General features: G+C 25.3%; 1 protein-coding gene across 1 annotated transcript in view; it reads left to right on the top strand.

Moving 5' to 3' along the window:
• The window catches only part of LOC111631903 (guanylate cyclase soluble subunit alpha-2-like), a 70,013-nt gene extending 45,565 nt beyond the window's left edge, over positions 1-24,448 (top strand). The window contains exons 2-9 of the mRNA XM_023376238.1: positions 20,981-21,033; positions 21,382-21,503; positions 21,617-22,287; positions 22,459-22,777; positions 23,362-23,528; positions 23,594-23,737; positions 23,804-23,958; positions 24,029-24,448. Coding sequence (XP_023232006.1) covers positions 20,981-21,033; positions 21,382-21,503; positions 21,617-22,287; positions 22,459-22,777; positions 23,362-23,528; positions 23,594-23,737; positions 23,804-23,958; positions 24,029-24,245 — 1,848 coding nt within the window. The 3' untranslated portion in view covers positions 24,246-24,448. The remainder of the gene's footprint in view (positions 1-20,980; positions 21,034-21,381; positions 21,504-21,616; positions 22,288-22,458; positions 22,778-23,361; positions 23,529-23,593; positions 23,738-23,803; positions 23,959-24,028) is intronic.
• Positions 24,449-27,102: the final 2,654 nt, after the last annotated feature.

The raw sequence follows: 27,102 nt of genomic DNA, 5'->3' as shown, positions 1-27,102 counted from the left end.
CAGAATTGAATATAATATTAGTAGATAATGCATCAATACATAATACTATATAATCAATTATTGTAAAGCTAACTTTATTTGTTTGGTATAGAAAACACACTATTAAATTGACCATTAAACATTTGTCCGGTTAAACTTTGAAAGCTTTTTTTCTCTTAAATTATACAAAACTGTCACTAGAAAGACCCCCAAGATCTGCAAAAATTTATTTATGAAAATTTCCTTTCAAATTTTTCATTGGAATAAGAATAAATAAAAATAATAACAATACCAGGATTTGATTTTCTCGAAAATTTGATCGTGTAGGGATTTTGACTAGAACATGAGCTATATATACATTGCACATAAAAAATTTCAACTATAAATAAACTAAAAACAATAAAATATAAATAAGTTTTGATATTTTTCCTTGATTTTAACATCGAATAATAAGAAATAAAAATTTCTTAACAGCAAACGAATGTAGATATTTAAAAACTAGGCCCTATACTTAATATAAATTAGTACCTAACAGAGATGAAATCATTGATTACTTCACCTAATTTAAAATTTTTATATTTGATTAAGCATCTTTAATTCAAATATATTCTTTATAATAATATTTTGAATTTTTATCTCCAACAAATGTTAATTATTGTTATTATGCTTAAATGATAACGATAGGTAATATTTTCTGTACATTCAAAAAATTTATAACAAATAATAATCAGAATAGATTTTATTTAATTAAAATTAGCATTTATCGATGTTAATTATTGTTATTATGCAAATGTTAATTATTGTTATTATGCTTAAATGATAACGATAGGTAATATTTTCTGTACATTCAAAAAATTTATAACAAATAATAATCAGAATAGATTTTATTTAATTAAAATTAGCATTTATCGATGTTAATTATTGTTATTATGCAAATGTTAATTATTGTTATTATGCTTAAATGATAACGATAGGTAATATTTTCTGTACATTCAAAAAATTTATAACAAATAATAATCAGAATAGATTTTATTTAATTAAAATTAGCATTTATCGATGTTAATTATTGTTATTATGCAAATGTTAATTATTGTTATTATGCTTAAATGATAACGATAGGTAATATTTTCTGTACATTCAAAAAATTTATAACAAATAATAATCAGAATAGATTTTATTTAATTAAAATTAGCATTTATCGATGTTAATTATTGTTATTATGCAAATGTTAATTATTGTTATTATGCTTAAATGATAACGATAGGTAATATTTTCTGTACATTCAAAAAATTTATAACAAATAATAATCAGAATAGATTTTATTTAATTAAAATTAGCATTTATCGATGTTAATTATTGTTATTATGCAAATGTTAATTATTGTTATTATGCTTAAATGATAACGATAGGTAATATTTTCTGTACATTCAAAAAATTTATAACAAATAATAATCAGAATAGATTTTATTTAATTAAAATTAGCATTTATCGATGTTAATTATTGTTATTATGCAAATGTTAATTATTGTTATTATGCTTAAATGATAACGATAGGTAATATTTTCTGTACATTCAAAAAATTTATAACAAATAATAATCAGAATAGATTTTATTTAATTAAAATTAGCATTTATCGATGTTAATTATTGTTATTATGCAAATGTTAATTATTGTTATTATGCTTAAATGATAACGATAGGTAATATTTTCTGTACATTCAAAAAATTTATAACAAATAATAATCAGAATAGATTTTATTTAATTAAAATTAGCATTTATCGATGTTAATTATTGTTATTATGCAAATGTTAATTATTGTTATTATGCTTAAATGATAACGATAGGTAATATTTTCTGTACATTCAAAAAATTTATAACAAATAATAATCAGAATAGATTTTATTTAATTAAAATTAGCATTTATCGATGTTAATTATTGTTATTATGCAAATGTTAATTATTGTTATTATGCTTAAATGATAACGATAGGTAATATTTTCTGTACATTCAAAAAATTTATAACAAATAATAATCAGAATAGATTTTATTTAATTAAAATTAGCATTTATCGATGTTAATTATTGTTATTATGCAAATGTTAATTATTGTTATTATGCTTAAATGATAACGATAGGTAATATTTTCTGTACATTCAAAAAATTTATAACAAATAATAATCAGAATAGATTTTATTTAATTAAAATTAGCATTTATCGATGTTAATTATTGTTATTATGCAAATGTTAATTATTGTTATTATGCTTAAATGATAACGATAGGTAATATTTTCTGTACATTCAAAAAATTTATAACAAATAATAATCAGAATAGATTTTATTTAATTAAAATTAGCATTTATCGATGTTAATTATTGTTATTATGCAAATGTTAATTATTGNAATTTTCTGAATTTATTAATAAATCTTAATTGTTTCTGTTTAATATTAATTTATATACAAAAATACAAATTTATATGAATATTTCTTTAGATTAACTTAAAGGACTTGAGTATACTGCTATAGCTTTGAATTGTTTTAGTAGAGAACTTATAGATTTAACGATAATTTTTTGTTATTTTTTTAAATTTTGAAAACTTCTTAAAATTATGTTTTAAAAATTATACTAAAATAAAAATATTTTTATACTTTTTTTTTAAGTTGTATGAACATCAGAATAATATTTTTACTATCTTCCTAGAATTCAATAAACCATTTGAAAAGTAATGATTTAAAGATGTTTTACACAAAAAAAACTACAATTGTAATTTTTATAACTAGTTAAATTATGAAATAATTCCCATTTTATTTATAAAGAGTTATTAGTCTTTAGTTTTATTCCGGATTTTTTAAATTATAGTCTAATTAATTAATATAAAAATATAAACTTTATGCAAATCATAAATCTACATTTATTTATTTAATAAATTGACATATAAATTATTATGAAACGTAATATTTCATGTTAAAATACTGTTTATGGATTAAGAAATGTTCGCTGTTCTCCAATTTAATAAAAACATTATAAAGTTGTGCATCATAAATTAAAATAATCTAAAGTATATCGAACAATAAAAAAATATATTAAATTAAAATTAAAAATAATGTCAAACGGGGGAAGTAATTAACTTCTCAATGCATAAATTCGTAGAGGATTATTTATTTGTTAGCTGTTGATTCGATATAGATTCGACTAATATCAACAGTACGATTTTTTTATAGGGAACTTCATCTAAACTTAATTGAAATGTTATGAAATGAGTTGATTTTAAAGGTGATATCGACAGGCTAATTGAGTTTAAGCAATATTATTAAATCAACAGCAACCGAAACCTGAAAATTTGTATACATCTGGAAAAAAGAATAATTTGCAACGAACTTCTATTATTTATTTAAAATGATTGAGTTTATTTGTTTATTTTTTTATAGCCCTACAAATAACATTTTTTTATTGCATGATATATTATTCGATAAAATACAAACTATTATTATCTATTTTTAGCGAAAGTGATTGATAAAGAGTTGTATAGAAAGAGGTGACAGAATGTCAATCTCTACAAATGTCTACCTTTCACGCGTCATTGTTCAGCTCAAATTACTAGTTCAATATGTCATTTTAATATTTTAAAATGGTAAAGCATAAGAATTATAATTTTTAAGATACGCTATTTTTGAGAATTGGTTATTTTAAATATAAAGTTGTTAATACTGTGCTTAAATCGATTGTAATTTCTAAGAATAAAATATTAGCGTTAACTCTTCAGTGCTTTTTAAATATATTTAGATATAGCTATAATACATTTTACTTACAGTTTTGAGAATAAAAATGATCATAAAATCTTATATGAGATATAAATTGTAATTTAAATTAGTATTTAGAATTTATACAATTCTAAAGAATTTGCACGCATTTTATGTAAAAATAAACATTTTATATCACTTTATTTTTATAAATATTTATATAAAATAATTTTGAATTTTTTTATATTTTAATGACGTAAGTTTGAGAAATCATTTTATAGAGAATGTTGTACAATGCTGGATTTTATATGTAAATATACAGAACATTTATCTAGTTTTACATCCAATAAATAATATTTTGATTTTTCTTTCTTTTCTCTCCATAATTTTCATATAAATATCCATTATTCAGAATTCGCATTTCGTCCTTTCCATCAATAATGTAACTTTAATGTAAAAAGTTTTAGCGCCTTTTATACTTTTAAATTTGCTTCTAAAATCTAATTTAAAGTCCATATTATAAATCTAAAATATTCTCTTTATTATTATTAATGTCGAAATGGTAAGAACTTGTCTTTATCGTTGTAAAATGTTACATATATATCATTTCTGAACTAATATGAAAGACATATCTCATAATATTATTTATGTTCTATCTCTGAAAAAATTCTATTTTCAGTTACTTTTAGGATCAAATCTATCTTTTTAAGTTTAAATAAAATATTCTTATTAACCGTTCGCTAGTGAAATATTGAAATATTAATATTTTACTATAAAATAAATATAAATTAAATAGTTAATGTATTTTATAATTAAAATTTAAATATTAAGAAAACATGAATATATCTGAACTTAAAACTCCATTAATCTGCTTTAATAAATTAAAACTCTTTTTTGAAATTAATATATTTAAAAATATTAAAATAAATTGAAAATTTAATTAATATTAATAGAATAAAGTAGAGCGATAAATTTTATGTATAATTTTCATGTTTTTTTAAATTATTTTCCATAAAATTATATTAATAGGCCTATATAAAAAATTGTTTTCTTTCAGTAAACAGCTGAAAATTATTTAAAAAAGAAATGGGTATCAACGAACTTTCTGAAAATTTTATTTATATTGATGTAATATTATAAGTCAACAAAATTTATAAAATTAAAGATGCATATTTTATAAATAATGTAGGGCATATGCTTTATGTTGTTAATATGTTTTTATTAAGTCATAAATTTTATATCACAAATTACTTCTTATATTAAAGAGAATTAATCCTAAATAATTAAAATTTAAAACATGATTATATAAGAATAACTCTGATTTTCATTAAATAATATATAAGTATTATGGAAATCAGTATGAATTTTATGAAAAATACATTATATATTTTCTAACATAATCAAGAATATCGTCGAAAATATTTTCATAAATTAAATCCAGAAGAAAAAATAATAAAGGTAAACACCCCATATTTAATTACTGTAATTTATCTGTCTTTAATGTTGCTGAATTTAATTTTTTAAATTATCATTAAGAAAGTGAAGCAATTAATATTAAATTATAGGTTAGAAAATATTGCATAGTATCTATTTTTATAATTTTATTTCTGACTTTAAAAATAAGAGTAAAAGATAATTTAATATACTCAATCAAAACTTAAATAGGTTTCATTTCTGTTTAGTATTTAACCATTTTTACTGTCCCGGCTGTTATACGGGAGAAGGGTGCAAAAGCAGGTATACTGTTGAGAATCTGAGTAATTCAAATGTTTTATTATCTCTTATTAGTTTGTATTCCTTATTTGTGATTTAATTTGTACATTAAAAATTAAATGTTTTTTCTTCCTATTTTCTCCCTGTATGTTTTTCTCATAATAACAAATGTATACCTTACTTTTGCACCCTCATGTATATAACAGAGGGAATGTGTGGCGATTGGCTAAAAATAATCCCCAAGATTTTTACATTCTTGGGCTGGGAATCTTCGAACGTTGAGCAATGCAAAAAAATGCGGTTTTTTCTGTATGTACGAATGTGAGTGAGGGAGCACGATTTTGTTCAGCCTGTTAAAGCTCAATAACTCCTGTGCTTTTCGTTGAAAATTTCTGAAATTTTGCAGAGAGGTTTGTGTATTAGGAGCATTGACGGCGTTAAATTTTGGTGATTAAAAGTCAACAGGTAGGGAGATAAAAAGGGTTTTGTGTATCTCCAGTAGGGTCGGATTTAATGACGATTTTATTCGTCATTAGCGTTTATAATTCTTTTTATAAAACTCATCCTTTTCCTCAAAATAAAGCTATTTATCATTTTATAATAATTAATTATATAAAAACGTTTTAAAATAAAACTCGTTGTTAGATATTTAATATAAGCTAGAATTAAATACAAGTCTTGAATGGAGATGTTTGGATTTTTACAATGTTGAACTTTAATGTTTTCTACAGCAAATTTAGTTTATGCGTTGATAACAGCGACAAAAGAATAAAATAAGAAAATTAATTATTAAAAGATAAAAGTTATTATATTAATGTTGTAAAAACTGACTCCAATTTAGGTCTAACACCCGTATATTGGACTGTTTACCATAGAATGTCAGTTTCTTCAGAGAATAAACTACTCTGTTCTCTTTCTTAGAATGTAAATCTTCTGAAAATGCGTGAATTTATGAATCGAAACATATTGGTAGGAATTTTAAAATATCATTATCTTTCTAATTTTCAGTTTAGAAAAACTTCGGCTCTAAGTTAAAACATTTATTTACATATCTCTAAAATATTTTGAAAATAAATTTTTAATTTTTTTTAACAGGTTTAGATTGTAGAAAATAGTAAATACACACAATTTTATATTTTAGAAGTATTACACGCGAATAAAAGTTTATAAATTAAAATATTTAGAATTATTGTACATTGATAACATTAAAATTAATCTGAAAAGCATTCTAAATTTAATTTCAGTTAAATATTTTTATAACTTTTAATATAAATAATATTACATATGTTAAAACTTGGATAACATGACAAGTATTTTAATATGTCAACAAAATATTTGATATTTTTCATTTTTATAAATAATACTATTATATAATATATGAGATAAATACAGTAATAATGCATTTAGGTAAATTAAAATATTGACATTTTAAAAAAATATCACTTTATATTTACTCTCTCTTTAGTTATTTAGCTCTAATATAGCCTAATATAAAATTTATATTAGGCTATATATTAGGAAATCTCAGAAGAGTTTTAAATACATCTACCAATTATCATTTTAAAGTACGTGTTATACAGGAATATCAAATTTAATCTGTTTGTAAATTCTGCATTAGTTTAATTTTGTAGAAATGTCACTCAAAACAACAAATTAAATTTTATTTAATTTATGTGCCGATTTTTCTCTTAAATCGAAAAACGAAGCTCTTAAGACAAAAATTAAGTTAATAATAGTAATTATTTATTTAAAATATGTGAGTCTCAGTCAACTGATTCTTATATTACTCACTTTAAGTTGCTATCGAATATCGAAGGATTTGCTATAGAAAGTTAGAAAGATAGAATTTATTTTCTTCAATGTAAATGCAATTTTTATACAATGTAAATTTAGATTTAAAATCGAAAAATATTCTTTTTCTGGTAGAATTTCTTTTCTAAAATTCCCAGGTCAGGCCATAAACAGTGTAAAAACGTTGACCAATCTTTGCATGTAAAAGAATGTAAGAATGAGAAATGGTGCCGTGAGCAAACGGTTTGCATGAATAGATGCAATTTACTGGAGTTAGAAAGACTGGATTTATCTACATTTAATGCAGATGTTTTCAATCTCATCAGCCCGTTGGTAAGTACTATATGCAATAGTGTACGACTTCGTTTTTTAATGCATACTAAAGTTAAATAAGAAATCTGTAAAGACAAAAATTTTATTTATGAGTCAGNTTTATGCACTGATAACAGCGACAAAAGAATAAAATAAGAAAATTAATTATTAAAAGATAAAAGTTATTATATTAATGTTGTAAAAACTGACTGCAATTTAGGTCTAACACCCGTATATTGGACTGTTTACCATAGAATGTCAGTTTCTTCAGAGAATAAACTACTCTGTTCTCTTTCTTAGAATGTAAATCTTCTGAAAATGCGTGAATTTATGAATCGAAACATATTGGTAGGAATTTTAAAATATCATTATCTTTCTAATTTTCAGTTTAGAAAAACTTCGGCTCTAAGTTAAAACATTTATTTACATATCTCTAAAATATTTTGAAAATAAATTTTTAATTTTTTTTAACAGGTTTAGATTGTAGAAAATAGTAAATACACACAATTTTATATTTTAGAAGTATTACACGCGAATAAAAGTTTATAAATTAAAATATTTAGAATTATTGTACATTGATAACATTAAAATTAATCTGAAAAGCATTCTAAATTTAATTTCAGTTAAATATTTTTATAACTTTTAATATAAATAATATTACATATGTTAAAACTTGGATAACATGACAAGTATTTTAATATGTCAACAAAATATTTGATATTTTTCATTTTTATAAATAATACTATTATATAATATATGAGATAAATACAGTAATAATGCATTTAGGTAAATTAAAATATTGACATTTTAAAAAAATATCACTTTATATTTACTCTCTCTTTAGTTATTTAGCTCTAATATAGCCTAATATAAAATTTATATTAGGCTATATATTAGGAAATCTCAGAAGAGTTTTAAATACATCTACCAATTATCATTTTAAAGTACGTGTTATACAGGAATATCAAATTTAATCTGTTTGTAAATTCTGCATTAGTTTAATTTTGTAGAAATGTCACTCAAAACAACAAATTAAATTTTATTTAATTTATGTGCCGATTTTTCTCTTAAATCGAAAAACGAAGCTCTTAAGACAAAAATTAAGTTAATAATAGTAATTATTTATTTAAAATATGTGAGTCTCAGTCAACTGATTCTTATATTACTCACTTTAAGTTGCTATCGAATATCGAAGGATTTGCTATAGAAAGTTAGAAAGATAGAATTTATTTTCTTCAATGTAAATGCAATTTTTATACAATGTAAATTTAGATTTAAAATCGAAAAATATTCTTTTTCTGGTAGAATTTCTTTTCTAAAATTCCCAGGTCAGGCCATAAACAGTGTAAAAACGTTGACCAATCTTTGCATGTAAAAGAATGTAAGAATGAGAAATGGTGCCGTGAGCAAACGGTTTGCATGAATAGATGCAATTTACTGGAGTTAGAAAGACTGGATTTATCTACATTTAATGCAGATGTTTTCAATCTCATCAGCCCGTTGGTAAGTACTATATGCAATAGTGTACGACTTCGTTTTTTAATGCATACTAAAGTTAAATAAGAAATCTGTAAAGACAAAAATTTTATTTATGAGTCAGCAGATTAGAGATTATTTTATATAATCACAAAATAAAGTTTTAAAATATTTTATATTAAAAAAAATTGATGTAACAATTTTCCTACGGTGATATAAACAATATAACATCATTAACAATGAGTTTCAGATTATTTAGAGCTATAATTTTTCTTTAAAATATTTTAAATAAAAGCAAAGGATATTTGTATCAACTATTTTAATAAACAGTTACTTAATAAAAAACATTTTGAAGATTTATTTATGTGTAAATTTACGTTATAAACTCGAAGCAAATCCTTTAACTTTCTAGCCTGGATGAACACGTTTTTTCTGGACATGGGAAACCAAACGAAAGTTTATGGTGCCTCCAGCCATGCCGCATGTTTTCAACAATGTTCGTCCCGGTAGATGGTCGAACAGCCAATGGACGGGTGCACAGCACAGATTATTCGATCCCCGGGTAGAGAGGGTTCGTGACCGGTCACAGTACGGAGAGAGAGTAGAGATAGCCAAGAAGTGCCATAACAACGCTTGACAGCTAGGGCAGACTCTGGATGGAGTGACGAACTGAAAATCAGATGCAGCGATCTGTCGAGTGGAGGTCACCAGAGAAGAAATGTGAAGTGCACGGCAAGAAGGTTCGGCTTGAAAGAAAAGATCATACGTTCGGAAAATTCTTGCCTGCACGACCACACAAGGATTAAGAATCAATGTACGAAGGTTAATTCATTATTGAGATTGTGTTCATAACTAGACAAATTATATATAATAAAAATATATTAAATGCACTAGTATATTTAGTTATAACGAAAATAGTTTTTTTAATTTAGAAATTAATTTTTTTTAATTCCTTAATTAAAGAAAAACATCCAGTAACGAGTTGCTTAACTTTCCCAGCATCATTTACTGGCGTTATCTGTTGTGATATTTTATTTAAAAACTTTTTATATTTTTAACTATTATAAAATAGCAAATAGTTTAATTTTGAAGATAGGAATGGATTTTAATGGATTTTATTTTAAAAAATGTAAATATTAATAACGAGAAAGATCGTGATTAAATCCGATCCTGCGCGAGATATGACACATGACCATCTTTATCTTCTCACTCCGTCGACTTTTAATCTCAAAAATTTAATAGCATCAATCCTCCTAATAAACAACCCTCCTCACAAAATTCTAGAAATTTTGACAAAAAGCACAGGCGTTAAATAAGCTACAAAGGAGGTGAACAAAATTGTGCCCACCACACATACTAACATTCATACATACAGCAAAAACCTCCAAATTTTTTGTATTGTACGTTTTAAGATGTCCAGAGCCCAAAAATGAAAAAATCTCGGGGACGATCATAATTAAGAATTTTAAAGGTATACGTAAATTTAAAAATGTATATATTTAATTAATGAAACTCAAATATTACTTATTTATAATCTACAGAAAAGTTTTATTAATTAAGCTATAATTAAACTACTTTAATATATACTAGAAAATAAATTAATTATAAAAACTATAATGAATCTTCTACTAGGAATGGAATAGAAAATTAATGATTGAAATTTTATAACAATGCTTAATTGTAGATCCGATTACTTGAAATTTGATTGGTGTAGAATTAAAAGAATACATTAATCTGTACGTAAATACGAGTATATGAAGCAGGCGGAAATAATTTCACTTTTAATATTCACTTTATTACTTATCAATGAATCTATGTTAATATATTTTATATTTTAATAATTACCAATATTGTAATTCGTAAAAATACATTTTTGTTTATAAATTTTTATGTTGTTTGTATAAATTGATTTTGGTTCTAACTAGACTAACAACTACTGCAACGATATCCCAGGTGTATTTTCCGTTGCAAGGTAGTCTTAATGATTTTTTCACATAAAAATAACTTTCTTTGCTTTGAGATAATGAAACAGTATTACTCTCCATTTGTTGAATACCAATTGCTACAATTTTTTTTTTTTTTTTTTGTTTCGAATTGTCTCATCTGATTATAGTAAGTATTTGTTACTGTTTTAAGCTAAAAGAAAATTTTTATTACGGATAGAAGGATATTGAATTCAATTCTGCTTTTCAAATATAATATTTATACATTCTTAGATTCAATTCTCACAAATGATACGCCAAAAATTGAAACTAATAACTATTAAAAATGTTTTCGTAATATTGATTTATTATGACAGAAAAAATCAAATCGATTATGAACTTAGATATATATATTATACTTGAAAACAAATATTTCATGCATTAATTTTTGTCTTTAAAACAAATTTTTCCGTAATTAATTTAATACGAATACAGTAATTAATCATCTATCATTTTTTTAATATTATATACACTGTATATCCTTTACAACAAGATTCACTATCTCCAATATAATAAAAGATCCATCAGTGACAAAATGGAAGAAAACCACTAGACTCTTGTAGTTGGCCTTAGTTTTGAGCCAATCTATGAGTTGATCGTGTACAGTTTACTAGGTTTTCTTCATATGTTTAATACCTAAATGGGGAATAGTTTACCACTGGAACACTCAAACAACGGTCGCAATATCATAGGAAGCCCCCGGAAAGTAGCCCTTGGCAGATCGCTCGTGTGTTGCATTGGTTAATTCCATAAATCCAATCTAATATAAAATTTTCTCGTTGAATTTTATCACTTTCCCGTATAAAATATGTTCAAATTCTGTTTTACTTCAAGAAAAAATATTGTATTGCTAATAAAAGATTCACTTAATATGCTGAAAATTGAAATCAACTTACAGTAAGCTGCTAACTTGGAGTAATAGAGAAATACGGTTGTCCGAGTTAGTGAGGTTTTCCAAGGTGGATCTAAATTACAGTAATTTATTACAATCAACTCTGTACAGAAGTTTTACTGAGCTTTAGTAGGTTATACTAGTGAATTTCTTATTAGAGGAAATGAGCTCAAAAAATTTCATGACATCACAAATAGCTATATGCAGTAGTCTTCAGTAACTTATCGATCACAGTAATATAATGCAAATATTGCAAAGGTTACCGATACCGAAAGCACTCGTTAATTGTAATTTTTCTATTGTGAAGAAGTTTTAAATTACTGTTTCCAAAAAACTGTCTGAGTTAGCGGAAGTTTAGTGAATAGATAACCTTTGAAATTTTAAGACCGAAGATAAAAGTAAAGTATTTGCTCCAATTTTAATCGTGAATCCTAAAGCTGACTTATTTTCTTATATAATTTTCTTTTGTAATTTATAATAAATCACAAATAAATAACATTTGGAAATATTTTAAGAGATATTTTTGAAATGTAAACAATTCAAATTTCTTTAATCTATATTTTTAAATATATATATAATATTTGAAGGTAAAAAAATCGATTATAATAAAAATATTTAATTTTTATGTCTTCAAATGTGGAAGCAGTAAATGCTTTCTTTTCTAGCGGATGCGTTTAAAAACTACATGAAATGTTGTGAAAAATAATAATATACTATATTGTAAAACGTTTTTATATAAATTAATATAACATCGTAATTTCAAAATTTTGAATTAGAAGTAGGCCTAACATTTATAAATGGATTTTTATTATAAATAGTTTAACAGTTTCAAATTATTTTCAGGAAAAATAAACTTAAAAAACAATTACATTAACAAAAATTATACATTGATAGATTTATAAGAAAACATTTAAGAGCTAAAAATATAGAAAGTCAAGGTTATTTTATTTTTAGTACGTTTACACGTTTTCCATTAATCGAATTAAGAACAGTATTTTATTAGGACTAGGCTAAATATATGATTATCGAAGTTACAACTCTAAAAGCAAATATTGTAAAAGTTTGCCACAGAAACTACGTGTTGGAAATCCCAGAAATATGTCTGTGGAGAGTCGAAAATTTCACGATTAATTCAATGTGATAGTTACTACTTGATATAATAATTAACTGAAAATCGATTTTTATACTGAAGCAATATCTAGAGATGTAATATCTTAGTAAATGTTTAAAAAGTTATGTAATATGTATTTAATTTCATAAATATTGTTTATCGTGCTTTTAGTATTTTAAAGTTGAAAATTTTAATTTTTACAAACATATTCAATTTAACGATTAATACTTACTTTAAAATATCTGAACTTTTTATAGCTTTATAGAAATAATACAAAATGCTATTATTGCTAAAAAAAGAGAGATGTTAAAATTAGAAAATTAACACTCGTTTATGAATAATCCATTTAAAATAACGAAGATATGTTATAAGTTACATAAGACAAAAGTTAAAATATTCTGAGTAATTTATATATGGTTCAAATTAGGAAAATTTATAACTTTTAATGAGAACTAAATAATTAAATTTGCTTCTCCTGTTTGAAGTTTTATAAACTAATCAAAAGGATACACATATTAAAAGAGTAATTAAAACATCTACATCGCTTGATTTTCTATCTAATTTATTTTCTAAACTTATAATTATATTAATCGTGAAGTTTTTGTTATAGTAATAAATTTATATTTTTACTTTAAAATATGCTTTTAAAATACTTTAATATAAAATATTTAAGCATTTTATATTAAAATATTAAAATATTTTATGTATTAAAACTTTTCAAAAAATTTATATTTAACAATATTTTTACAAAATAACGATATTATTTCAAATTTAAATTATGTTAAATAAATTGATTAAATGCGTACAAGTAATTATCTCAACGATCATTGGTTAAAAATATGCTTACTAGTAAATAAATCAGTTTTATCAACCAATCCCAGGAAAGGTATGTATTGTAGCTTAACCAATCTCTTAATACAGTACTGTGTCAATTTATATAGTATATGACATAGAACTGCTATAAATTTGTCTTTAAACTGTTTTAAATTTCATTATATCCTTAAATTTCTTTAATATTTTATTCTGTATTTTAATTAAGTAATTGGATGTAATATATTAATAAAATAAGAAAGAAACAAATTTTCTAATGTCTAATTTAAGTACTATTATATCAATTAAAGAAATTATAAAACTCGTCTTTATATAAATTTATTTAAACAATTTTGTTATTATAATATATTACAGTATTATTATTATTATTATATAAAATTTTATATTTAAAGTTGTATGAAGCAAAATTAATTCAAAATACAAAAACATTTTTAATTGATTATAATTTTGTTATTAATCGTATATTTAAGATATACAGTCTGTAAAGAAATTATAAACTCAAGTGAAATTTCTCTGTGTTTTAATTTCTTTTCATCCACAGTTCGTTGTTGCTATATCTAATGATTTTAATTAGTGTTACGAATTTATAATGAAATAAACAAGTCTTTGTATTGTATCATTTTAATAAACAATCAAAAATTTTAATTGTTACAATTTTTTGTTGTAAACAATTTATAAACTCAAGGGTGATTTAGTACGTTTTTAATACTTTGTAGACCCTCCCTTGTTTTCAATTACCTCCACAACTCGTTTAGGCATTGAATCAACCAGGTTTTGAATGTCACTTAGTTTAATTTTGTCCGAGGCATTATACAATGTAACTTTAAGCTCATCGGATGTGTTGTATTGTTTTCCACGGCGATAAACTAATGCCACAAGTTAACTTCAAAGGTTTTCAATGGGATTAAGGTCTGGACTATGTGCTGGCCAAACCATAACTTCAATTTTTTTACGTGAAAAGCACTTTGTAATACTGGCTGACTTGTGAACAGATGCATTGTCCTGTTGATAGATCCAGTCTTGATTACCAATGATATGACTAAATGGGATTAGATGTTCATATAACATAGCTTGGTACATCTCAGAATTCATTCACCCATTAATAAATGCCAAATCTGTTTTTCCTTCATATCTAATTGCTGCCCAGATCATTACTGAACCTCCACCTTGTTGTCTACTGAATTTGACCCTGGGATACTTTCTTGTATCATGCCAATAATATGCTTGGCCATCCAGGCCATCCAGGTTAAACTTTTTCTCATCTGAGAAAACTATTTTTCTCCATTCAGTTGTCCAATTAACATGATCTTTTGCCCATTGCAGCCTTGTTAACCGATGTAACTCTGTTAGCTTTGGTTTGACTTCAATTTCATAAAGTTTATTGTTTTATTCTTTCTCAAGCTTTTCCACACAGTTTGGTGGGACACTGAAGTTGGTAAAACTGCAGCTATCTCACGAGTAGACAATGATTCATTTGTTGCAAGACTAGCGATGCGGCGATGGTCACGAGGCTGCAGACTTGGTTTACGTCCCGTATGTTTAATTTTGTTATAATTGTCACCCTTTTTTAGTACATTTTGTACTGCAATTTGAGATCTACCAAGTTTTGAAGCAATTTTTCAAGTTGGCCATCCTTTTCCCTTAAAGAAATAGATTTTTCGTATTTCACTTTCAGTTAGGGTTACTCCCCTTGGTATTTTTGTCACTTTTTTAGTTTGAATTCTTAGACTCACCCAAAATGTTATACATACTAATTTACATTACTATTACAGTTGAATGGATTGTTCCATTCAACTGTAATAATCAGTTTTCACCCTTGAGTTTATAAATTGTTTACAACAAAAAATTGTAACAATTAAAATTTTTGATTGTTTATTAAAATGATACAATACAAAGACTTGTTTATTTCATTATAAATTCTTAACACTAATTAAAATCATTAGATATAGCAACAATGAACTGTGGATGAAAAGAAATTAAAACACAGAGAAATTTCACTTGAGTTTATAATTTCTTTACAGACTGTANTGATTCATTTGTTGCAAGACTAGCAATGCGGCAATGGTCATGAGGCTGCAGACTTGGTTTTCGTCCTGTACGTTTAATTTTGTTATAATTGTCACCCTTTTTTAGTACATTTTGTACTGCAGTTTGAGATCTACCAAGTTTTGAAGCAATTTTTCGAGTTGGCCATCCTTTTCCCTTAAAGAAATAGATTTTTCATATTTCACTTTCAGTTAGGGTTATTCCCCTTGGCATTTTTGTCACTTTTTTAGTTTGAATTCTCAGACTCACCCAAAATGTTACACATACTAATTTACATTACTATTACAGTTGAATGGATTGTTCCATTCAACTGTAATAATCAGTTTTCACCCTTGAGTTTATAAATTGTTTACAACAAAAAATTGTAACAATTAAAATTTTTGATTGTTTATTAAAATGATACAATACAAAGACTTGTTTATTTCATTATAAATTCTTAACATTAATTAAAATCATTAGATATAGCAACAATGAACTGTGGATGAAAAGAAATTAAAACACAGAGAAATTTCACTTGAGTTTATAATTTCTTTACAGACTGTATTAATATAACTTATTATTGAATAATTTTATATCATACATTTAAGAATTTTCTTATCTAATTGGGTCAAATTATTCGAATAAATTTCTAAAAAATTTTGAAGATAAATATTAAAATAAATGTAAAAAATTAATAAAAATATTTTACTAATAAAAAAATAATCGAATTTCGCAAAAGTTAAGAAAAAGGTTAAAAAATTTAGAACTATTTTGACTGAAAACAATATATTACTAATCTTGCACCTATTTAAACTATTCTTATTATTAAACTAATAATTTTGAAAATTATTTTAATTTTATTTTATACTTAGAAAATGAATCATTTACAATAGTTAAACGTCTATAGTTAATGTTTATTTATAAGTAAAATTTCATTTAAATTTATTTTTAAATACTTAATTTATCTGTGTTCCTTTTAAAATTCTACCAATACCAGACATTAATTAGCCTGATCTTCATGAACGCCACATATATTTTAAGTACAATTAGGCTAAATAAAATTTTGACAGTCAGAAATTGAATAAATTTCAATATTGAGAACTGATTTCAATTCCTGCTAATTACACTATATTGAAGAATTCAGCGAAAAGATTTCACGAAAGAAAATATGCATTTCAAACAATAAGAACTTTGCAATTATTCTCACAAAAATTTCACGATTGACAAATAAAATTTCACGAACAACGTGCAATAATAAAATAAAATTTTCGCGATTAAGTCATAATTTTTCGCGAAATTTAAGACATAAAGCTGAGTAGAGACGACGGATTTCGCAAATTAAAGACAGAATTTCAATAAATTTCTTCGCTAAATGCTGCAACGGAGTGTAATATAAGTAATTTAAATATTTTTAAGATAGAACAATAAATATAATCTTTCTTTCTTCGTATGAAAGGGCTTTTCATAACATAAAATATAGGTATCAAGCTCGTAAAACTGAATTACAGATCACATTTGTATTCATTAGAATTGGTAAAACAACAAGTAATAACTTAGTTTAATTTGAATATTTAAAATGTTAATCTCTTCACAATAGATTGAATTTACAGTATATTGTAAAATATTATTTTATCTTCATTTTTAACTTAAAATATTCCAAATTATTTTTATTATAAGTATTCAAAATAAATTTTCATGATTAAAGAAAATGTACTGTACAGTACGTATTACAGTACAGTAAGTATTTTTTATAATTATTTCTCTTATAAATTAATATTTATTAAAACGATTTAAAATTTTTTACATTATAATTTTAAGAAATTTTCATGTAAATTAGGAAAATAGAATGTATTTAATTTTATTTTATTCATTACATAGTTGATAAAGATTTTTGATCAGTCTTGAATTAGATTGTGATCTTGTTTATCCAAAGATAATTAATTATTGTCAAGTTAAAGAAGTAACGAATTGACAGGAATCATTTTCTTAACTGCAATCAATTAAATTATGTTAAAAAAGTTAATGATTGTTGATTTTAATTTGCATTTCATCAAAATAAAAAGTGCTTAATTTAGAAGCTTGCAGATTAAGTCGAGTGAAGTAAATCAATTTAAGAGTGAATTCTAAGTTTATTTAATAAAAAGAAGTGTATATAAATTGTTTTAAAATATTTTCAAACAATTTTAGAAATGTTTTATCACTTTATAAACTTATGATGGTGGAAATATCAATATTAACACTCAGCCACAGGACGCTCAGAAAATATCAATATTTCAATAGAGATAAACAAGCTCATATTAAAACTATTTTAAAATTAATTATACAATAAATGGAGCGAATATATTGATATTAATAGGAAACAAGAGAAACTCAATTAATTAGAGTAATAGGATGCTTCATCACTTTCCTTTGATCTCTCAGTATATAGTTTTGAATCAACGTCACTGCTTCTTAATGAAGAAAATTAATTTAACATCGCAATGCTGTATAACTGTAAAAATATTAATGATGCTGAAACTTAATTGGATATGATTATAAAAAATTAATTGATAATTTTACTTAAATTCGATATTATATACGGTAATTATAATAATAAATAAAATTAAATAACAAATATTAATTTATTAGTAAAAATTAAGTTTTATGTATATTGTAGATAAAACTTAAAGATTATAAAATAGCCGTTTTATTTTTGATTATCTTTCACTTATCAGAAAAATAACGATTTTATTAATATTGAAAGATGATAAAGAAAAAAATATTATAAAAATTATTTTTTTGTAAATAGATTGAATAAGTCGGCAAAATACAAGGGTGGTCTGCCTCCCTGGAGGATTTTTTGTGGCAGACTTTCCCATATTTCGGTGTTGTTAAATACGTAAAAAAAACCCAGAAAACTGCACGCTGCCAGTGAGGCACGAACTACCATTGTTTAGATCAGGGGTGTCCAACCTGCGGCCCGCGGGCCGCATGCGGCCCAAGGCAAGTTACAATGCGGCCCAATAAACGTGTAAACAAAACCGACAAATTTTAAATTAAATTAAATTTATTTATTTCAACGGCATAAACTCAAAAAAAGAAGTTTCACAAAGCCGTAAATCTTTATTTGTATTTTACTTTTGAGTCGAAAGGAAATATTTACAAATACTTGGAAATGTGTGAATGAGGAAAGAATACTAAATAAATCTAAAGTTGAGACTCGAAGAATTATAGTCCCAAATTCGAGGTAAGGAGAGAAAGGCCAAAAGATAAAACGTAGTGAGAAAGATTAAATAGACTTTCTGTTATGCAAATATGGACCCTTAATTTTCCAACTTTCCTCACTTCTTTATCTTTTGTCCTTTCTCTCCCTTCCCCGCATTTGGGTCTATAATCCTTTGAGTCCAACTCCGGCTTTATTTAGTATTTATTCCAGGTTTGCATGATTTGGCTACTTTGCGCCAAAGTTGGCTACCCGTTTTTTAGTTTGCCGTAAAAAATATCATTTGGCGCATTGGCTATTTTTTGGGCTACATCTTATTTATAAATATATTAGTCGAATAAAAATGCATTTTAAAATGGTGTTTTGTCAATTTTTATTAATTAGAGACCCAAATATTTGTGTTTTTCAAATACATTTTTGTTCGTCTCCTTTATAATAAATGAATTTATCCATTTCTAAGTAAAAATTAGAAGTGTCTGTAGAAGTAATTTTTTAATATATCCTTTTTTGTGATAAAGATTTAATACTTATTACTATAATCTAGATATGTTAATTCTTAAATATACTAGTATATTTAAGGATTGGGCCACAAGTATATATAATACACTTGTGGCCCAAAACTCCATGACATTTTCCAATGTGGCCCAGAGAAACAAAAAGGTTGGACACCCCTGGTTTAGATGTTTCATCCATTTGGCCACTCTGGTGGCTGTCTACAAACGTAGTCTTCGCAAATAATTAAGAATAAATGTAAGCAATTATATCAAGAAAATAAATTACAGGCGTTGTTTTTTAAAACAATCATTTCTTAAATTTTTTATATAATAATCAAATCAATTTTGAAATTTTTCTTTTTATTTTTACGTTTCTTTGTTTCTGTTTGCATAAGATAATGAATGTCCAGAAGTCGCTTTTAATATAGCAACTGAATAAGTTTTAACAGTTTTTAAAAACATAAAATGAGATATATTTTATTATTTTGAAATGTTGTTTTAATTTTTTTCGATAACTTTACCCGAAGTGATACAATTCAAAACTATATAATTAATAATATATTATTTTCATTTATACATCTTTCATGTATTATGTCGTTATTTAAATTTTTGTTTATAATTGTGCGTTATAATACGTTATGATAAGCATCTATTCAAAAGAATTTCGTTTAGATAATTGTATTTTTTGCCATTACAAATTAACACAAGGAATCGAAAGTTGTTCAGAATACTTTCGCAGGCCTAATATTGTTCTGTTTTTTTCCCCTTGAATCAAACATAACATATTTTCTTCCAATTTCCCTAGGGTATGTGAACAAGTAAAAGAATAAATAGAAAACAAAAATACTCTTTCAATTGCTTTTTTCAAACTAAACATTTTCTGAGGAAATTATTACATTAATTAGAAAAATGAATTAATTTCCCTGTCAGTGAATTTTGTAAAACTTTTCAATACCATTTAGCTACTAATCAATTGCATGAAATCATTCAAATTTTGCCTTAATTAAGCTAATTTCTTTCACTTGAGTATATAATTAAATTTCTAGTCATAAATTTTTAATTTATATGTTAAATATAGAAGATTTTAACTAATATCACAAAAATTTTCTAATTCATCTATCGACTTTTACAAGGATAAATAAATATTTTTTATAAAATATCTTTCTGGTATTTGAAGCAACTTAACTTTACTTAAAATTTTTATGTTGTGTAAAGTAGTAAAAAAATATATAAGTGGTCGTTGAGTTTGTCAACGAGGCAGAAGGCGTGTTGGTGACATACTTTGACAACTTCACTAAAAGACTGTAAAACCCAGTTCTAGAAAGTATGACAAGAAAATCGATAAATCAAAAAACACTGATATAATTTCAAAGCTGTGTTAAAGATTTATTATTTTTAAATGAAAACATGATACATATTTATATTTTTATTTCAGAATTATGTACTATCCTCGATTGTTGAGAATATAGCAAAAGAAAAAAATCATAAGTAAGTAGATGTTTCTTTATTATAGATATGAAAACTTCGCACTACTACTTTAAAAGACAGCCTCTTAATTTTTTATAAATCTAATTTTCGACTAGGTCTTCCATCTTTTGATTTAGCATAATATTAACAATAGGTATTAAAGTTTGCCTGCTATTTAAAAAAATTGCATACTGTTAATATAATTTTAATTACAGCCAAGAAAACATGTTTAATTTAATCCTTCCCTTATGTAAATTGCTAAAATTGTAAATTAAAAAAGTTAAGACAGAGTCTTTAAAGAAAATCATCTTGTTTATGTTTCCTTCTTTCTTAATTTTGTGAATTAAATTATTTTATTTTTTAATCAAGAGAATTTCAATCTGAGAACGATGTTCAATTTTTCAATTTACAAATGGATAAAAATGAAAGTGATTTTAAAAATTTTGAAGATGACCATCTCAAGAAATTGTCTGAATATTCTTCTTTGTTCGGTTAGTATTATTATTAATGAAGAATTAATAGACTATTTATTATGCATTAAACTTTGATTTTAAAATGTGCCACAATTTCGATGCACATTAATCAAGAAAAGATACTTTTACAGATTTGGAGAAAGATAAGCTTCTCGAAGAATGTGGAAGTCTTCATGCAATAACTTGTTTAAAATCTCATGAAAGAGCTCTTAGTTTTCTGGGAGGTACAGCAGTTGATTTCTTTACTAGTTTGGAATGCCTCGACTATGTTCTCGATAAATCGGACCAGGAAGAAAGAGAGACACTTAAAGTATTGCCGAAATCATCCAATGATCATCTGATTCTAGAGTTATCAACGAAGAGGTTATTCTGGGCTAGAGCATTTGTTGGCGTCATAAAAAGGATTTTAGATAGTTTATTCCATTTAAGAACTATCATAGAGATGCGAAGAAATTCTGTCGCTAGCTATTTATACGAAGTGAAAATAGGAGAAGCGAACGAAAAAGATCCTCCTGTATTGGAATGCAACTCAATAGAAACAGGAGATACTCGATTGTCTGTTACTTCATTTTGTAAAGCTTTCCCATTTCATTTTGTTGTTGACCGCAATCTAAAGTTAACTCAAGTAGGTTTAGGTTTATCTAAACTTATTGGAGATAGAAGTAAGAAAATTAGAGGATGTAATATCATGAAATTCTTTCGAATACAACAACCCAAAATATCTCCTTGCTTTCAAGCTATTTACGCTAAGATGAACATGCCTTTTTTCTTAACCATTCACAATTGTCACAAACAAGTCGAGGTATGCATTAACTTTACTAACAGTTTACTCTATCTGATCCAAATATTCTAAAAAATAATTGAATATTAAATTTGAATATCTTTATTTAAACCGAAGTAATTAATTATAAAAATTGAACTAATTCTAGTTTAAATTAGAATTACAAGCTAATTAATTTATAATATATTTTAGGAGATGTCGTTAAAAGGGCAAATGATATATTGTCCAGAATCCGACTCCTTATTGTTTTTTGGATCTCCAGTTGTAAACGGTTTAGACGAGATGAATGCTAGAGGTTTGTACTTATCTGATATCCCCATCCACGATGCTACAAGGGATATCATTTTAGTAGAGGAGCAGGTGCGAGCTCAAGACGGATTGAAAAGGAGGATGGACAAGCTAAAGAACTCCATACAAGAAGCCAATAAAGCTGTCGAAGTTGAAAGAAGAAAGAACGTAGATCTGTTGCACTTGGTTTTTCCTCCTAACGTTGCTAGAAAATTGTGGCTCGGTAAGTTTATTTATTGTTTCGATTTTATTCGCATTTGCTGTAATGACTGTTATATATATATATATTTTTTTTTACTTTTGGCACAAAGAACTTCTTCCAATCTTTCGGAAATACATTTACTAGTAATAAAAATAATTTACGTTACTTGTTCATTTTAAAAATTTAATAGAACATCATAAAAGCGACTAGAAAAATAACGTTCTGTAAACTGTAAAATCACATTTAATCTGGATATTTATTTTCGTAAAATTTTATAATAGCATAATCGAAAATAAATCTATTGCATTTTCTTCCTTCTTCTAAAATGTTAAATTCGATTATTTAAGTGAAGATCTACGAAATAAAATATTTACAGCTTTTTCTATTAAATATGAATCTTTAGCAGCTAAATGTTTCTAAAATATCAATTCTCATTCCGTTCGAAACAAGAAATCTTATTTAAAATTTGAAATGTTTTATTTACATACAAATCTGAATAAACACAGTGATGTTACATTTATTCCTTAATTTATATAGTTTCTATTTAATTTAATAGAACAACCATGAGATATAATTATCAAGTCGATTAATTTTTATCTTTACAGGTGAACAGGTAAAAGCTCAACAGTACGATAACGTGACCATGTTATTTTCTGATATAGTAGGCTTCACCGCTATCTGCTCAACTGCTACTCCTATGTTAGTGATCAATATGCTTAACACGCTCTATACAATGTTTGATATTTTTTGCGGTGAACTAGACGTTTATAAGGTAATTATGAGTTTTTATAAAGAAATTACGAGAAGCTAATTTTCAGAAGTGTAATTTATTATTAGACAGAAACAATCGGTGATGCTTACTGTGTTGCCGGAGGTCTTCACCGTCCAAGCAAAACTCACGCTCAACAAACAGCATGGATGGCTCTCAAGATGATGGATGCTGCTCAAACTGTATATTCTCACGATGGAAAACTACTTCAGGTGAGTGATTACATTCAAATCTCGTTCAGAAAATAAATATATTTGTAATTATTTCAATTATATCAGATGAGGATCGGGTTACACTCGGGATCAGTTTTGGCTGGAGTGGTTGGAGTGAAGATGCCACGTTATTGTCTTTTTGGGAATAACGTTACTCTAGCTAACAAATTCGAATCCGGGAGCGAACCTGGAAGAATAAATATTAGTCCAACCACTTATAGGTAAATCTATATTAATTCTAATTTAGATTTTTGAACAGATTTTAATAATTTTTTCTTTTCATATCTGCAGCTTACTTATAAAAACTGAAGGATTCTCTTTGATATCGCGATCGTCAGAATGTCTCCCTCGTGAATTTCCCTCTGATATCGAAGGAACTTGCCATTTCCTAGATTCGTATCAGCATCCAGAAGTGGAGAGGCACCATCCTCTCGATGTTCATGTAAAAAAAGTAATTGAAGAGTTAGAATTAGATGTCACAACTCCGTGGCATACGGAGAAAACATAACATTCGCACTATAAAACACCACAATAACGTGTCTGAATGGTTGTCATTTCTTCATATTGATTCATATTCGAAATAATTTATTAAAGGAAATGGTATTCGAGCGAACCAATTTATATTCCATTTCCCATTTCCTTTCATTCACATAATTTTTTTCTATTTTTTTCGCTGTTAAATATGTTTTCCCGTTTATCAGCGAAGAATATTCACAGATTATTACCGTATAGGAAATTGATATTTTCCAATTTATGTATATTTTTTGAATGAAAATCAGTGTAAATTGAATTTCGTAAATTTTATTTGTATTTAGTTTTCATTTCACGTTTTAATTTTATATAAAGTGGATTTAATATTCTTTCCTGTTTATTGATTTAGGAAACTTGTAATTAACTGTTAACGACTTTTGAAAATAATTATGTGTATTGTTTCTTCAATGTTTGTGAATTTTCACATGAAATTATTTTTTTTAATTGTAAATTTTTGCACACGAAAAAATAAAAATATTATTGAAAATTATAAAAGTTTCTTGTCGTTAAATTTATTATATATAAATTCTTATTTGCATTTTAAAACTTAAAGGGTTGTATGTACAAAATAGGCTAAGATTCGTTGTTTCAAAGTATATAAAAATTATTAACGTAATTACAAAACATATTTTAAAGAATTTAAATGAATATTGTTTATTATTTTCAATTAATACATGATCTTTCGCACTGAAATGTTTGATTTTAATTCAGTGAACATTTTTCAATAAAGAAATAATAAATAAATTTAAAATACTGTTACAATTATTAAAACCTTATGCTATGTTTAATTAAACTTTTCTTATTTTCATTTTTAAATCAGTCTTTTTATGATTATGCTGATTTCTCTTCTCAGAATTTTTAAATTTATTTTCAAATAAATTAATTATATAAAAATAGATAAGCCTAATTCTCTTTTAACTACTACAGTTTTCTTACAGGAAAATTTAATAAAATTATTAATAAGTTGTTACATTTCTCCGTAAATAACGTTTATCTTAATTCATTTCATAATGAACTTTCAATCATAAAACAAAATGTTTCCGGTTTTTACAATGAATAAAGTTACTTTTTCTGACAAAAATGCTTTAGATTACTCGAAGAATATTCACAGATTACTCGAAGAATACTGAATTAGATAATAACGGAGTTAGATAATATAATATTTTTATTTAAAATATATTAAATTTATACAGTTTTTATAAAAAAATTATACATTTATAAAGAATTTTTTGTTTGTTTGTAAATCTATGAATTCTCAATTCACACAATATTATCATATTTTGTTAAAAAAAGTTTAATTAATTAAGAAGTGATAATAACAAATAAGAGAGATAAAATGGAAAATGTGAAAGTTATGAAATAGGTGAAATTTAAAATATAATATAAACTTTTATGAAAATTGTGAAAGTATTTATAAGTAGTTTTGCGCGAATAATTTCTTCAGTATCTGTTGTTAAGAACTTGAAAGGGCAGCATCATAACTGCTATCTTCATAATTTTCTTTTTTTTACATTTAAGAAGAAAGGAAAGAAATGCAGAGATGGATAATAGGCGTGAATCACATATTACCTGAGAAGATAACTGAATAAGAACATGATCGAATCACAAAAAGTACCTTTAATACCTTTAACAATTTAAAGACTTTTTCCTATTTCTTACTGCTCTCTGGAAAGAAGGTCAGAGGAGAAAGCGAGAAGTTATTTTATTCTACAACAGAATAAATCTCAAAGGAAGAATTTGAAATGATGACATTTTGTTTGAATTATTTTTAAATTATTTTGATTCTAGGTAAAATGTTTTTATATTATTGTGATTTTTGAGGCTTAAAACTTCTGTCAAACTTAATAAATTTAATAAAAAATAGCATTCAGTTTTAAATAAAAGGTGCAATTGTTACGGCTAACGGGAATCTTAGCCAGGCACAAGTTCAAAGTGGTGAGTCCGTACCCCAAGGTTCAAATCTATTCTGGGGTATACGTTCGTTCTTCTTGCTTCTCGCACTCGTCGACGTCCTAACAACAAGTGACCAAACCACAAAGTGACTGACCCTGCGGTTCCTCTCGTACCGCGCAGGATTACTCTCGCAACGACTTACGTTTCCGTGGCTAGGGGTCTTCTGCCTTAGGGGCGTTTAGTCATAATCCCACGAACAATAGCTTCGCGCCACTGGCCACTCGACCAAGCACAGGTACGGTACAAAGTGTCCGTTACAGAAATTATATCCATCTTTTAACAATTATTTAATAAACTGATTATAAAAACAATTGTTAAAAGGTGCAATTATATCCATCTTTTCCACTTATAAATATACAATATTTAGAATTAAACTTTTACATTTCTATTTCACATAACGGTTATTTTATTGGGCTGCAATTACAAAAAAACTGTAGATATATAAATTCCGTCATCCGTCTGTCTGCCTCTTCTTCCACAAACTCGAGACCGGAGTTAGATAGATAACAGCAAAGACCGGAGATAGAAAGCGTAGAGATAGTAAGCCCCGATTAACTATAAAAGAACTTCCAACGCAAACTGGAAGTGACGTTATTTCAATTCAAATGTTTTCCCCTTAAAGGAGTTAGTAGATGACTACATGACTCTGTTGCTAACAGGAAAAAGATGATTTACAGGGGCAAGACACTACTAATTCGAAGTGGATAGCATACATTTTAAATTATACATTAATACATGATTACAAATTTCAGCCAGTCATTGTGACAAGATCATAATAAATAGGTACTCGTTTTATATAAAATACTTATCATAAAATAATTATTTTTTAAATATGGGTAATTTATAAAAAAAGAATTTAACGTTTTAATGTGTTTAAACTT

The sequence above is a fragment of the Centruroides sculpturatus genome, unplaced genomic scaffold (genome assembly GCF_000671375.1).
Source record: "Centruroides sculpturatus isolate CEXI.00-Female unplaced genomic scaffold, Cexi_2.0 scaffold578, whole genome shotgun sequence".
NCBI lineage: Eukaryota > Metazoa > Arthropoda > Arachnida > Scorpiones > Buthidae > Centruroides > Centruroides sculpturatus.
This window is presented reverse-complemented; position numbering and strand designations above follow the sequence as displayed.